Source organism: Anolis sagrei, chromosome 2 (genome assembly GCF_037176765.1).
Source record: "Anolis sagrei isolate rAnoSag1 chromosome 2, rAnoSag1.mat, whole genome shotgun sequence".
Taxonomy (NCBI): domain Eukaryota; kingdom Metazoa; phylum Chordata; class Lepidosauria; order Squamata; family Dactyloidae; genus Anolis; species Anolis sagrei.
This window is the reverse complement of record NC_090022.1, coordinates 97735132-97751493: the sequence shown is the minus strand read 5'-3', so window position 1 is coordinate 97751493 and position 16362 is coordinate 97735132. Positions and strand designations below refer to the sequence as shown.

The 16362-nt window shown below is 40.5% G+C and overlaps 1 protein-coding gene across 1 annotated transcript in view; it reads left to right on the top strand.

Annotated features, from left to right (window-relative positions):
* Nucleotides 1-3542: 3542 nt before the first annotated feature.
* The window catches only part of LARS1 (leucyl-tRNA synthetase 1), a 61211-nt gene continuing 48391 nt past the window's right edge, over nt 3543-16362 (top strand). The window contains exons 1-4 of the mRNA XM_060765164.2: nt 3543-3659; nt 10908-11026; nt 14767-14854; nt 16056-16136. Coding sequence (XP_060621147.2) covers nt 3654-3659; nt 10908-11026; nt 14767-14854; nt 16056-16136 — 294 coding nt within the window. The 5' untranslated portion in view covers nt 3543-3653. The remainder of the gene's footprint in view (nt 3660-10907; nt 11027-14766; nt 14855-16055; nt 16137-16362) is intronic.

Genomic DNA, 16362 nt, shown 5'->3' with positions numbered 1-16362 from the left:
TATATATGTCTGCGTAGAAATGAGTCTCATTGTGGTCAATGATTCTTACTTCCAGGTAAGAGGGCAGTGTAATCCCAGAGCATGGTCTTTCCAAAGTCAAACTGATCCAAGCTAGCAACTGCTGTATACCTGTGGGCTACTATTGACTGTATGTCACTATATAGAAGTTAAGGCACAGGATGCTTATTAGTTCCTGTTCAAGTGTTCGTTCACACTTACTCTCTTCCTGCATCACTAAAGACTTCCCTTTGTTCTCTATGATTTCATATGCTTTCACATTGTTCTCTCCTTATCTAGCCCATGAAACAGATGTGAAAACATTTCTTTCCGGCTGCTCTAACTTTTCTGATATCATCTAGTATTCTTCCTTCTTTACCTTTCATCAAGGTGAACCTCTGTTGATCACTTTTATGTACTTTATGAAGTTCAATTTCCTTCTCTGCTAGATACGGTGTGTGGAGTGGGTTGGTGAGCTGTTTAAACATCTGCCTAGAAAGATGCTCTGCTTCAGAGATCTACTACAATTTCTCACATTACCCCATGTGCAAAGACAACATCAGCAGCTGGCTTGCGAGGGCAAGTGTGGAGTCCCCACAGTTGTTGACACCTCTACTGATCTTTTAAGCATATTCTTCCCATTTTTTAAAAAATCAGTTGGACTTCATTCTGCTTAACTGTGGTTAGATTATGTCTCAATGTTTCAGGATTTATGCGTGTGGATTTGCTACACCCAAGATTTCAAATGGCCAAATTTTTAAACAGTTTCAAAGAAGCATCCATGCTAGTCTCCTGGAGCATAAAAAAGGGAGGAGGGTAGAATGAAAGAGACACAGAAGGAATGCAGTGGCAAATCAGTATTTTATTTTGTATTATTGAAGGCTTTGATGGCCGGAATCATTGGGTTACTGTGAGTGTTCCGGACTGTATGACCATGCCCCAGAAACATTCCCTCCTGACATTTCACCCACATCTATGGCAGGCATCCCCAGAGTTAGCGAGGTCTGTTAAAAACTAGGCAAGTGAGATTTATATATCTGGAAAGTAAAGGGTGGGAGAAAGAACTTCTGTTTCAGGCAAGTGTGAATGTTGCAATTGGCCACCTTGGTTAGCATTGAATGACCTTGCATCGTCAAAGCCTGGCTGGTTGCTCCCTGGGGGAGCCTTTGTTGGGAGGTGTTAGCTGGCCCTGGTTTATTCTTGTCTGGAATTCCCTTGCTTTTGAGTGTTCCTCTTTATTTACTGTCCTGATTTTAGAGTTTTTTTAAAATACTGGTACCCAGATTTTGTTCATTTTCATGGTTTCCTCCTTTCTGTTTAAATGGCCCAATTGTGGATTTCAATGGCTTCTCTGTGTAGTCTGACATGGTGGCTGTTGGAGTGGTCCAGCATTTCTGTGTTCTCAAATAATATGCTGTGTCCAGGTTGGTTCATCAGGTGCTCTCTGTTGAATGAGTCTGCAGTGCCTTTCATGTTCCTTGATTTGTGTTTGGGCAGTGCTGCATTTGCAGACTTGTCCACAGCTGCATGGTATACGGTAGATTCCTGCAAAGGTGAGAGGATGCCTCTTAGCCTTTGTTGAATGTAGCATTTGTTGGATTTTCTTCATGGCTCTGTAGATCATTTGTACGTTATGTTTCTTCATCAGCTTCCCTATGCATTTTATTTTGGTATGAGTTTTGTGGATATAAGTTGATTTCTTCAGAGACAGTAGAGCAAGGTTCAAAGCATACTCACACAGTTGTAAGAGTGAGATGGAATTGTAATAAAACTTGAGAGAGATGCAAATCATGACTCTAGGTGCAACAAAATTAGCAGCAGGTTAATTCAGTCCAATTAATTGGGCAGTGTATTTCTCTCAGCAGATGTAGAAGCCATTTTCTGGTTGTTGTTGCTTTTTAAAAAAGAACATCAATTTTCAGGTTGAACAGTTGCTTTCAGTACTTATGATGGAACTCAAAGTAGACATGTTTGTTTGGAATATTGATATGCAAAAGAAACTTGCAGCACCTGTGAGGGTGGCCCTCCACTTCAGGATTAGTACAGTTTTCATTTTGCCCTTCTTTGCCAAAGAGCATTGAGCCATGGCAATTAAAGTGGGGCCAAACTGCACTAATTCCACAGTGTAGATGTATGCCTAAACTAAAGCTATCCTGAAATCTTCCTACAACTTCAGATCCCAAAAGTTAAAGAACGAAAGAAGTTCTATGTGTTGTCGAAGGCTTTCATGGCCGATTGCAACATTCACACTTGCTTTTCTCCCACCCTGGACACTCCACAGATATATAGACCCCACTTGCCTAGTTTCCAACAGATTTTACAACAGTGTTTCTCAACCTGGGGGTTGGGAACCCTGGGGGGGTCATGAGGGTATGTCAGTGGGGTTGCCAAAGACCATCAGAACACTGTATTTTCTGTTGGTCATGGGAGTTCTGTGTGGGAAGTTTGGCCCAATTCTATTGGTGGGGTTCAGAATGCTCTTTGTTGTAGGTGAACTATAAATCCCAGGAGCTACAACTCCCAAATGTCAAGTCTATTTCCCCCTAACTACACCAGTGTTCACATTTGGGTATACTGAGTATCCGTGCGAAATCTGGTCCAGATTCATCATTGTTTGAGTCCACAGTGCTCTCTGGATGGAGGTAAACTACAACTCCAAAACTCAAGGTCAATGCCCAAATCCTTCCAGTATTTTCTATTGGTCATTAGTCTGTGAGCCAAGTTTGGTTCAATCCCATCGTTGGTGGAGTTCAGAATGCTCTTTGATTGTAGGTAAACTATAAATCCCAGCAAATACAACTCTCAAATGACAAAATCAACCCCTCCCCTAACTCCGCCAGTATTCAAATGTGGCCATATTGGGTATTTGTTCAAATGTAGTCCAATGAATGAAAATACATCCTGCATATCAGGTATTTACATTATGATTCATAGCAGTAGCAAAATTACAGTTATGAAGTAGCAACAAAAATAATGTTATGGTTGGGGGTCACCACAACATGAACTGTATTAAGGGGCCATGGCATTAGGATGGTTGAGAAACACTGCCTTACAACCTCTTAGGATGCCTGCCATAGATGCGGGCGAAACGTCAGGAGAGAATGCTTCTGGAACATGGCCATACAGCCCGGAAAACTCACATCAACCCACCGAAAGAAGTTCTTCGGAATGTCTGCAGACAACATACATTGGCAGCATTCCTTCTCAGCGAGGGATCCGAACAGCAGCGAGTCCTTGAGAGCAAAAGCACGTGTATCACAGGAAGCAGAAATCAAAGATCCTCCGAAGGCTGCCAATGAGAACACTCTCCCTCTCACAGGTTCATCCCATCAAGAGTTAAGTTCTGTGGCTCCCCCCTCCTATTTTTTTGGAACGTCCCAACCGCAGTGCATCATGGGAATCATAGTATTCAATCCCAGGAATGGGCTGGAGGTGAGGATGTACAGTCAGCGAGCGGCCAGCGCTGTGCATGCCGGGAATCGTAGTTCGACGTGCCGTCGTCAGTGCACGCCTGGGTGCCATGTGAACTGCATTTCCCAGTGGCCTTTGCGCGGAACCCGGATTGCATCTTCTAGTTGTTGCATTGTGGGAGGACCGGCGGCGTGGAGTGGAGGAGAAGAGTGAGCAGCTGTCGGCAGACGGAGTGTCAAGGCGCGATGACGGTGAATGCTTGGGCCGCTTGGGGTTGAGTTGGGGCAGAGAGGCACGATGGCGGGTTGGGCAGCTCCTCTAAGGCCGCAGCCACAGCCCACGCTGCTGCCCCGGGATACTTTCATTCACTTGGGACTCTCCTCGTTGAGTGTTTCTGGTCAGGAAAGCTCGCTAAAGGCTTCTGCTTGTTGTTTTAAGGCCAGATGGTTTGAAATAGGCTCTAAAGCAGGCATGGGCAAACTTGGGCCCTCCGGGTGTTTTGGACTTCAACTCCCACAATTCCTAACAGCCTGCCGGCTGTTAGGAATTGTGGGAGTTGAAGTCCAAAACACCCGGAGGACCCAAGTTTGCCCATGCCTGCTTTAGACCCATGAACATGCTGGAGAAGAACAAATAGATCAGTCTGGAACAAATCAGGAATGAACTAGTCAAGATAGAATCAAAGAGTTGGAAGAGACCTCATGGGCCATCCAGTCCAACCCCCTGCCAAGAAGCAGGAAAATTGCATTCAAAGCACCCCCGACAGATGGCCATCCAGCCTCTGCTTAAAAGCTTCCAAAGAAGGAGCCTCCACCACACTACAGGGCAGAGAGTTCCACTGCTAAACAGCTCTCACAGTCAGGAAGTTCTTCCTAATGTTCAGGTAGAATCTCCTTTCTTGTAGTTTGAAGCCATTGTTCGGCGTCCTAGTCTCCAGGGAAGCAGAAAAGAAGCTTGCTCCCTCCTCCCTATGACTTCCTCTCACGTATTTATACATGGCTATCATGTCTCCTCGCAACCTTCTCTTCTGCAGGCTAAATATGCCCAGCTCTTTAAGCCAGCTCTCCTCATAGGGCTTGTTCTCCAGACTCTTGATCATTTTAGTCGCCCTCCTCTGGACACATTCCAGCTTGTCAACATCTCTCTTCAATTGTGGTGCCCAGAATTGGACACAATATTCCAGGTGTGGTCTAACCAAGGCAGAATAGAGGGGTAGCATGACTTTCCTGGATCTAGACACAATACTCCTATTGATGCAGGCCAAAATCCCATTGGCTTTTTTTGCTGCCGCATCACATTGTTTGCTCATGTTTAACTTGTTGTCCACGAGGACCCCAAGATTATTAAAATGAAATGCTTGTACGTTTCCTATATCACGAGAAGGCATGACACACCAGAAAAGGCAATAACGCTTTGTTAGGTAGAAGATGGTAGGAAAAAAGACAGCCCTGCAAATGGACAGACTCAATGGAAGCCATAATCTGGAATCTGCAAGATCTGAGCAGGGCTGTTGATGAAAAAGGTGTCTTGGAGGCCTTTCTCATGGGTTTGCCATAAGATGAGGTCGACTTGATGGCAATTAACAACAAAAAGTTGTTGACAATGATGGCAATATTACTCCCATTGGATTAAACCCATGACCGTGTTTAAGAGATCATGAAGACGGATTTAGGATATCTTTCTTAAAGAATCTCTTGATATTGTATGCCTTACAGTTGTTTTCAGTCTATGGTGGCCCTAATCTGAACCTGTTACTAGACTTGTGCAATCCGTGTAAACTGCAATCCGTTTCAGTGTCCCAGATTTCAGTAGGGGTCTTGCTCCGTTTTTCAGAAGGCCCCCAAATTTGGGGTTATAGAAATATATTTTTGATCTGGGAAGCCAAAAATTCATTTTCAATCTGGCTCACTGGCAGCAATTGGGGTGGGGGGAGGCTTCCTAGACTCCCTTCCTGTCATTTTAGGCATAGTTTGTCCTTACATCCTAGCTTCTTGGAATCCTTTCCCTTCCGTCTTTCAAGGAGACTTGGGTTTAAAGCAGTGATTCTCAACCTGTGGGTGCCCAGATGTTTTGGCCTACAACTTCCAGAAATCCCAGCCAGTTTACCTGCAGTTAGGATTTCTGGAAGTTGAAGGCCAGAACATCTGGGGACCCACAGGTTGAGAACCACTGGTTTAAAGGAAGGGCTTAAGAAATCTTGTTTCCTGGGATCCTTTTCCTTCTAGCACCATTCTCCCTCCCAGCACTCAACGTGTAACTGAAAGAACTTGAAGTAGCTGGTTTTTGATGGCTACTGTTCTGTTCTAGCCAGTAAAAAATGATGGTGGAGCCCATGCTGTTACTGGCTTCTGAACAAACTGAAGGCAAATGGTCAAAACAAATCCTTGGACAAGCCTACCTGTTACAGGGTTTCTTGACAATATTTGTTCAGAACATGTCTGCCATTGCCACCCTCTGAATCAGAGCGTGGCTTGCCCAAGGTCACCCATTGGGATTCATGGCTGAGAGAGGATTCGAATTTTGGTCACTAGAATTGTAGTCCCAACTGAAACAACTACAGCACATATCCCAAAATACCCAATTACGCAGGTCGTCCCTCTTGAGTCTTACCCACTTCCATGAACATGACATCTGCCAGTGGAATGAGTATTGTAGGAAAGAGGCATATTTTCTATAAGTGTCAAAGGCAGCTTGCAGCGGAGAATGATGCAACACTTGTATAGCAAGGATACACTATCATTTAGCCGCTTCACTGCTAACATTCTCTCCTTTTCAGCTGATAAAGACCTTGGATCTATGTTCCTCCTTCTGGTCACCCTAACAAGATGAAATTTGCCATAGATTGTTCACCCAAATAATTGAGAGATCAGAAATAATCTGCCATTTAAATCCCCACTGCTTTGAATCCCCACTGCACACTTTCTTATTTGTGAGTTGGAATTCAACAAAATTATAATATCCTATATAATTCAGCAGGTTGAGACCAATATAGCATGAGTTCAGGGTGAGGAACCTTTAGATGTCCAGAATTTTGAATCTGCAGCTCTCATCTGTTTCATCCAGCTTGACCAGTGACACAAGATTGTAGATGTCATAGCCATGAAGGCAGTTCCATCTTGCCTCCAGTGTCATCAATTGGGAGCCCCCCCCCCCACTCCAGCACCAACTGCTGCCCTGAGATGAGAGTGAAAAGAGGGACCAGGAAGGCAGTTCCATCTTGTCTCCTGCACTGTGCTAATAATATAATAGATTGTATATACATATAATATTGATAATATTATAATATAACTAGCCGTCCCCTGCCACAGGTTGCTGTGGCCCAGTCTGGTGATCTGGAAAATAAAGTAATGGTTTCTAATCTATGTAATTTCTTTATGCTTGTGGGTAAACAGTATTTCTTGTTGTCTCTTTGTCAGTGTTGATGTGGAGAGTGTCTGGTTTGCCTACTCTGGAATATGCAACATATCATTGTCCTTCTTTAGGGGTCCCTTTCAAATCTATGATATTATATCTTTCTGTGTGTGAATCATATCTATCTATCTATATCTATGGCTGGATGGCTGTTTGTCAGGAGGGCTTTGATTAGATTTTCTTGCCCTGGTGGATGGCCTTAACTGGATGGCCTTAAGTATTTTTTGTTGGTCATGGGGGTTCTGTGTGGGAAAGTTGCCCCAATTCTGTCGTTTGTGGGGTTCAGAATGCTCTTTGGTTGTAGGTGAACTATAAATCCTAGTAACTACAACTCCCAAATGTCAAGGTCTATTTTCCCCAAACTCCATCTGTGTTCATATTTGGGCATATGGAATATTTGTGCCCAGTTTGGTCCAGATCCATCATTATTTGAGTCCACAGTGCTCTCTGGATGTAGGTGAACTACAACTCCCAAACTCAAGGTCAATGCCCACCAAACCCTTCTAGTCTTTTCTGTTGGTCATGGGAATTCTGTGTGTCACCTTTGGTTCAATTCCATCATTGGTGGAGTTCAGAATGCTCTTTGATTGTAGGTGAACTATAAATCCCAAGAACTACAACTCCCAAATGACAAAATCATTTTTTTTGAGTGAAGGACATACATTGGGTTGTTAGGTGTATGCCATCCAAATTTGGTGTTATTTCGCCCACTGGTTTTTGAGTTCTGTAAATCCCACAAACAAACATTACATTTTTATTTATATAGATACAATACAATATAATACTACTACTAATAATATGATATTATAATTATATATTTTATATTATATTAATATTACTAATAATATTACAGTATAATGTTATAGTACAATATTGTAATATATAATGTTAATATTGTGCTGTGGTAATAATATAATATATTGTATTTACATTTTACTTGTAAGCTCCTCTGAGTCCCTTTCAGGGTGAGAAGCGCGGCATATAAATGTCGTAAATAAATAAATAATAGCCTAAATTCGTTCTATTCAAAATGTTGGCCTGTCATCCAATCTTTGTCCTGGTCCATGAACCAATGGCTGCCAGTATGTAGCAAATTTCCATAGTCAAGGGCAGTGTCATCAATCTGATTACAGTCAGATACTACCTAATTTTGGAATACTTCTAAATCTTCCTTCAAGATAAGGAGAGCTGTATTATTTTTATAACTCTTTCCAGCTGACAATATAGTAGATTAATTTTTGTTGCACTGATATAGTGCAATAGGAGAAGGCGCCGGCAGCAGCAGTGCTGAATCTACACCACACAGCTCCGACACTCTAACATAACTATCCCTTTGAGATATCTGTGGATATGTTAAGTACCTCTTCCAAGATAATAATAAGACCTGTGGCCCTGGAAATGGGGAACCTTTGTCTTTGGCATATTACCTGTGTTCTGTAATCATGGCATTATCTTTTCCATATGCTTCCAAACTAGTGTCATACTTCTGATCATAGCCAAGAGTTTGAGACCTGGGTACCTGAAGGACTGTTGTTTCTCTATGGTCCTGTTCATACATTGAAATCAGTGGGAGAGTATTAATTATTTATTTAATTTGATGTTTTTCTCTCCCCGCCCCCAAACAGATACAATGTATAGGAAGACATGTTGAGGCTTATAACTAGCTAGTCAGATTTGGGAGTCACTGTCGAAGAACTATCTAGATACTTTCTTGAATGCATTCATTCAGATGACAAATGAAAGTACTGTGGTGTGTTATGCGTCTGCTTTTTGCAGTATTATCTTCCTTTTTAGCTACTTTTTTAGCTTTATAGTGTTTGCTTATCCAGTTGGTTTGTTATGATCATAAGTTCCTAGAATAGGTATCTCTTCTTGGACATGCAAGATAAAGGAAACACAATTTTATGAAAAACTTATTCCCAGAGGTTGGCTTCTGAAAACATTCCTTGTGAAATCCCTTGTTGGTTTTTTTTCCAAGCCCCTGACTTTGGTTACTTCCCCTTGGAAATTTCCTATTGCTTCCGAATGGATTATAATGACCCTCTGGGATGCAATCTGCCTCTTACTGTGGAATCACAGCTAACTCCTTCAGACGTGCTCAGTCTGATGTTTTGGTTATGATTTGACACTTCCCTGCCTTGTTAGCCATAATATGACAGGCTGGGTTTGAAGCATCCATGCTTCACTAATCGGGAACAACTGTCAGATTGTTTCTAAGCTTACATAACACTTCAGTCCCTAATTTAAAGCCGCCAAGATTGCCCAGTTGACAAAATGTATGACTGATGATAGTCCCTTTAGGTTAACTGTGCTGTCAGTCCACATGGAGCAGACTGGTTCCATTCTGTCAAGTATTTTGTAATTAAATGTTTTGTTATGACATCATGCCATACCACGCTTGAGTCGTCTTCATGAAACTTCACCAAAAGTGTCTGTATGTTTAAAGTCTTTTGTCTTCCCAGTTCATATACAGCAAGCAATAAATGGGCATATTATCAGTTTTGGTCATATTTTTTTGCCAGGATAAAACCTTTTCAGTTAATTTGCTTTAGAAACAACAATTTGTTAAGGAAGCATCAGTATTCAGAGGCATAAGCCAGTTCACAAAATAAAGAAAACCCTTAAACTTTAAAATGTCATACTGTTGATGGACACCCTGTTTAGCACCTGCAATGTTGGCACCCTATCCATGATGGCACCTCTCATGCCCTCTTTACCTTTTGCCATGAAAGTAAATGGTTAAGTTATTCCTATGGTATAAGTGTTAATGCTGTGCTAGGGACAATGGTCAATTTCCTTTTGGAAGGTGCAGTGAATCACTTCTTAAGGGAAATGTATTTTTGTGTACATAATATACAGAAAAGTACAGAAGTCTTAATAGAAGAGGCCATTATGATACACAGACCCTCCCATATGTCACTACTCGTGTCACATCTTGCTAGTTTTGAGTGAAATTCTGTTTTGCCATATTGATACCAGCTTTTGTGTCTGTTGATTTTTGCTTTTAATTTGTTTTTATTATAATATGCTGATTTTGTGTTATTGTTCATGAAATGCCCTCTGTCCCACACTTTGAGAGAGAGCATATAAATGTGAAAAGTAATTTTATTTGTTCTACACAGTGATTGAAAAGAGAAAAAAATAGAATCAAGCCTTCTAGTTTTTCTTATGAAATTTAAAACAGAACTGCCTCAGTTCAGTGCTCCTGAATAGCAATGCTGCAAATTGAGATGGTTTGTGAAGAGTGAGATATAAGCTAATGGTCATTCAAATTAAGCCTTTGTGAAAATGCCTAAGGGCTTCAGCTTGCATAAGGAGTATGTTCAACACAGCATTTCCCATATATACATATCTTTTACAAAAAAATCTGATGTCATGTTTATTATTTTATGTGATAATACATATTTTTGACTGCTACCTTAACACATCATAATTCATAACCAGCAACAAAGATTATTGCTAGGATTCTGATTCTCACGTAGCACAGGCACATTCTCTGAAATGAAATCTGAACAGCTTGCTCTATATATTGTCAAATGATGCTGCTATTTTTAAAGAGGCATTTTTTTAGCTCAGTACTAAATCACAAGTGCTGTCAACCCGCACTAATAAATGTATTTTAGTGGAGTGAAACATGTCATATTTGCATGGATTTACTTGTTTCCTATTCACATAATTGATCTGTTATCTGTCTATCCATTAATGGGGGTTCAAGATAAAATCATCCAGGTGATAATGGATGTTTTCAAAGCATAGCAGTAATTCGTGAATACATTATCAGATTAGCAAGCTTTGACATTTTGTAATCTGTGATACAACAAAGTGAAATGAATTTGAACTCATTTGAAAAGGTGGATAGGAGTGCCGAGTGCTTTCTCATTATTTTTCTTTAATGTATTAGGCTTTAACTTTGTATAAGTGGTATTTTCTTCCTGAGCACTGTGGCGTTAAATGTCCAGGCTTAGATTGTTTTAAATTCTTTGTAAACTGGAACGGTTCCTGTACAATATTCTGGCAAGAGTTTGGATTGACATTTAAAAGTTAATTAATCCAAACTTTTTAATAAGACAATTTTATTCTCTTCTAAGGAGCGGAAGGGAACGGCTAAAGTAGACTTCTTGAAGAAGATCGAAAAGGAAATCCAACAGAAATGGGAGGATGAGGGAGCGTTTGAGGTTAATGCTTCAGATGCTGCTAGCCGAAAAAGGTAAGAGTACAGTTTTTAAAGGTCACAGAACACTGGAGGAAGATTTGATGATTGTACAGGAGTACTGCATAATGTTATCTGTACAACCATTTCAGTATTTAAGATGGTGACTTAAAAGAATGTTGACGTCAGCTGAAAATCAGTTTAGCTTTGGATTAGCTATGCAACTTCTGGGTTTAATCTTCTACATAGTAGTATGCTCACAGATGGTAGGGGTCACACAGAAGTTGCTGGATATAAATCTGATCATATTGCAGGACCTAAAGCCTGGCTCCTTTTGCTACAAAGTGGACAGGGCATTACACCATTATTGAGGGATCCTAGCTCCACCAGAAGGGGCATTCTGAGATCCACCGACAACATTTCAGTCTTTCCTAATGGACTAGGAAAGCCAAAGGTCAGATCTTGTGTAAAACCTCAGTTAGAATCTAATCTGAGAGAACAGTGGCTAAGCCAAATGCTTCGCTAAGCAGCACACTTGATAGTGGTAAATTCTGTGAACATATAATGAGATACCAAGATATGGTACTTTTTGTTGTGGGCTTTTACTTTGCCTGCGAAGTTATTTCTGTTAGTTACCAATATGAATGATTAGTTCTAGTTTCCTTTCCATTGGAAAGAGAATGTTTTTCAACAGTGCAGACTACAATTATAAGTGACTAGCTGTGCCCTGCCACGTGTTGCTGTGGCCTATAGTAAAACTTATCAAAGTTGAGGTAGATATCTGGACTATTATGAAAGAGAGGTCCCTACCTATTCCTTCCCCCTTTTCCTCCCCCTTTCTTTCCTTTCTTCCTTCTCTACCTCTTTCTTTCTTTCCTTCTTTCACTACTTGGTTTCATCCTTCTCTCTTTCCTTCATTCCCTCCCCCTTTCTTCCTTTGCCTTTCTTCCCTCCCTGTTTGCTTCCTTCTTTCACTTTTTGTTTCCTTTTATTTCACCACCATCATAACAATAACAATAATGCAATGCATTTCCTCCGGGACCTGACACCTCTCCCATTCCCCCTAAAAGGGTCTCATAGGAACAATAGCATAATAATAATAATAATAGAAATAACAACCTTTACCCGCCACGTGTTGCTGTGGCCAATCTTCCCTCTTTCTCTCCTTCTTTCCCTCCATCCCTCCCTCCCTCCCTCCCTCCTTCCTTCCTTCCTTCCTTCCTTCCTTCCTTCCCATCTTTCCTTCTCCTCTTCTTTCTCTATCTCTTTCCTTCCTTCCCCCTTTTTTGACAGGGCGGGAAGGGGCGGGGTGGGGTTTGGAGGTGGCATGAAGTAAAAGGAGGTAAGATTGGGGTGGGGGAGTGATGGAGCGTGGGGTTGCGTGTGTGTGTGCGGCAGCGGGGGGGAGTGATGGAGCGTGGGGTTGCCTGTGTGTGTGCGGCGGTGGGGGGAGTGGGGTTGCGTGTGTGTGTGCGGCGGCGGGGGGAGTGATGGAGCGTGGAGTTGCGTGTGTGTGTGCGGCAGGGGGTGTGTGTGTGCGGGAAGCGGCGCGGCGGGGCTTGGAGTGGGCATGGTTTCCGCAGAGGGAATGTTGGCCGGAAGGCCATGTGCGCGCGCCAGGGAACTTGCGGCTGGGCGCCAATGCGCATGCTCAGTTGTTTTGTGAGTGTGTTGTTGTGTTGTTTTTCATTTTGAGTAGATATGTTTGTACCTTGTGGGTTGTGTTATGGGCACGGGGATTTTAGTTAAGTTTCGTTGGGGGATTTTTGAGTTTTGTTGTTTTGCCATTTTGTGAGTGTGTTGTTGTGTTGTTTTTCATTTTGAGTAGATATGTTTGTACCTTGTGGGTTGTGTTATGGGCACGGGGATTTTGGTTAAGTTTCGTTGGGGGATTTTTGAGTTTTGTTGTTTTGCCGTTTTGTGAGTGTGTTGTTGTGTTGTTTTTCATTTTGAGTAGATATGTTTGTACCTTGTGGGTTGTGTTATGGGCACGGGGATTTTGGTTAAGTTTCGTTGGGGGATTTTTGAGTTTTGTTGTTTTGCCGTTTTGTGAGTGTGTTGTTGTGTTGTTTTTCATTTTGAGTAGGTATGTTTGTACCTTGTGGGTTGTGTTATGGGCACGGGGATTTTGGTTAAGTTTCGTTGGGGGATTTTTGAGTTTTGTTGTTTTGCCGTTTTGTGAGTGTGTTGTTGTGTTGTTTTTTCATTTTGAGTAGATATGTTTGTACCTTGTGGGTTGTGTTATGGGCACGGGGATTTTGGTTAAGTTTCGTTGGGGTTTTTTTGAGTTTTGTTGTTTTGCCATTTTGTGAGTGTGTTGTTGTGTTGTTTTTCATTTTGAGTAGATATGTTTGTACCTTGTGGGTTGTGTTATGGGCATGGGAATTTTGGTTAAGTTTCGTTGGGGGTTTTTTGAGTTTTGTTTCCTCGTTGGATGCCCCTAACAAATTTATATATATAGATACAGTGTAATGGATCAATAATACATTTTGGTCAACCAATATATACACTTCTTTAGATTTTCTTACCAAAGTTCAACATAAAAAGTATATAATCTTCTTCCTCTTATATATTTGTGATATTGTCCTAAAAAAGACATAGATCAAAATCTAGAAGCTGTATTGAGATGAAACTGAAGCTAAGAATCATGCTTTTCTGTACAGTTTTGTAGTTTGTACTGCATTGTTGCATCACTGTTGTAACTTCTGTCCATTATCATTGTAAAGCAGGAAGTTTGAGTGAATGAATGGTTTATTGTACTAGCCATAGGCTATGACATAATATATATAACCTTTAACAGTACAATACGCACTTTCAAATATAAATATTAAAACTTGTTCCATATACTGGCGCTATAAAATTATAAATGATAACAATTACAAATGTCTGATTTATATTATCCCAAACTATCTCCATTTCCTTTTCTGGCCTCCACTGTGGACTTTACTAATTTAGCTCGGATTTTTTGGGCTGCGACGGCAAATGTGGTAACCTTTAATGTTATATTTTTGAATAATCCACTAACAAGTCACAGATAACTGCTGGCTGTTGCCATGCTGCCCTTTCTTCCAAAAGGGCTCCCAGAAGATTGTTTTGAGGGCCATAATACAAAGGGCAATATAACAGATAGTGTGTTAAATCCTCTTTTTCCCTGGACTCACAAATACAAAGACGTTGGGCATGAGGGATCCATCTATATCTGAGCAAGCATGTCTCCTTGTGCAAAGCTTTATATAGTTTGGGTGCAGAGTAATGAAAACTCCTATTCCATTAAATTAAATTTGGTGTTATTATATTATTATTATACTTCTTTAAATCCCATTTTTACCTCTTGATTGAGGCTTGTTTTAATCAAATTTTAATCCCTTTGTATGTGGGTTGCTGCATTTGTTTCAGATGTAGCAACCCATGGTGTATTGTTGTCATTCTTTTCAATACTCAACATTTTTATAGTATTCTGTTTATTTATTTATTTATTTATTTAGAACATTTTATCGGGTCCTATTCTCGACCTCCGAAGAGGGATTCAGGGCAGCTTCCAACAATATAAAAATACTAATACACAGTTACATAAAATGATAATAAATATACATGTAAAAACAGTTCACCAGGTTTCAAATGTTCTCCAAATCAGTCCAAAAATGCGGTCCATGAAATCTCATCTACACCAATATTTTGTTTTATTGAAATACTTAAGCATTATGATACCTAGCAATGGCATGTTGGATTACTGAATTCATCTTGTTGTTTAAGTTTTAAATTATGATATGTTCTTTTGTTTTGTAATCTTTACGCAGCAATGGGAAATACTTTGCCACCTTTCCGTACCCATACATGAATGGCCGGCTTCACCTAGGACACACATTTTCTTTATCTAAGTGTGAGGTAAGTATTATTTTTTCCTCTTTTAGCTGTTTCTACATGCCCTTCCAAAAAAAAGAAAAGAAAAGAAGATTATTTGTCATTTTAGCCTTTAAGCCTTCTGAGTGTGTATTCACACTTTCATCCTTCAGAAATAATGTTTTCTTTTCTCTGCAGATTCAAGGAAAACATACATTACATTCCACAATGGCAAATGAGGAGACAAGCTACGAATTCTCTATGACTTTTTCTTCCATGATTCCATGGCATTCAGCCATAGCAGTTAAAGTGGTGATAGACTACATTTATTCTACAGTATAGATGCAACCTATGACTGCTTCTACTTTATTTGCTGTAAATAGGATTTTGAGAGATCCTTCATTCCCATTACTTATTGAAATACGTGAAAAATAAAGCAATGTGCTTTCCAATCCTGGACAAGTAATCATACTGTTTGTTTCTTTCGTGATGAGGGATATTTAAAATTGTTAAGAAATAGACATCCACTTTAAAAATATCTCTCAAAATGCTTTTATTTTTTTAAATAACTAGAAAAAATTGTGTATTACACAAGTTGTTGTTCATTCGTTCAGTCGTCTCCGACTCTTCGTGACCTCATGGACCAGCCCACGCCAGAGCTCCCTGTAGGCCGTCACCACCCCCAGGTCCTTCAAGGTCAGTCCAGTCACTTCAAGGATGCCATCCATCCATCTTGCCCTTGGTCGGCCCCTCTTCCTTTTGCCTTCCACTTTCCCCAGCATAATTGTCTTCTCTAGGCTTTGCTGTACAAGTACAACTTGATTATTTCTTCTTGCTCTCTTGAAATGTGATTTTTGTTACATCTTCATTACCTTCCCCTGAAACCCACTCCTCAAATAATGTTTCAGGTACTATATAGCCATCTTGAGTCCCTATACTGAGAGAACGGTAGGATAAAAGTAAACAAAAATAAATACATAAAATATTGTCTATACATTATTGCTTCAATCTCTAATTATAGAGTTAGAATGATGTTTTTTACTTTTAGTATTCCTTTCACAATCTATATAGTATCTATGCACAATCTACCTAAGGGAACAGTGTGTTTTCCAAACATTTTAGCCTTTCACCACTGAATACAAATTGTTCTTATGGGTCCTAATCCACCGACTAGTGTCTGACCCCTCTTCCTTTCTCCCAGTCTGTTATTGCTTAAAACTTGCTGATATTCTTGTGTTTCATACAGTTTGCAATTGGATTCCAGAAGCTAAAAGGAAAAGCTTGCCTCTTCCCTTTTGGGTTGCATTGTACTGGGATGCCCATTAAGGTAAAATTAAGGCTTTGCTTTCTGTATATAGACAAGGCAGTTCATTCTCCAGTTGAGACAACACCCCTTTTTTGTTCTAAGGAATAATTTTAACTGACATTTGCCTGCTACATGTTAGGACTGAGATCAAGCAGCGTGTAATGTACAAATCCTATTAATGTTGAGGTGAAAGGTCTGAGAAAGTCTTTCATATCATGGGAAATGATTACCTGCTCTTGCTACTATT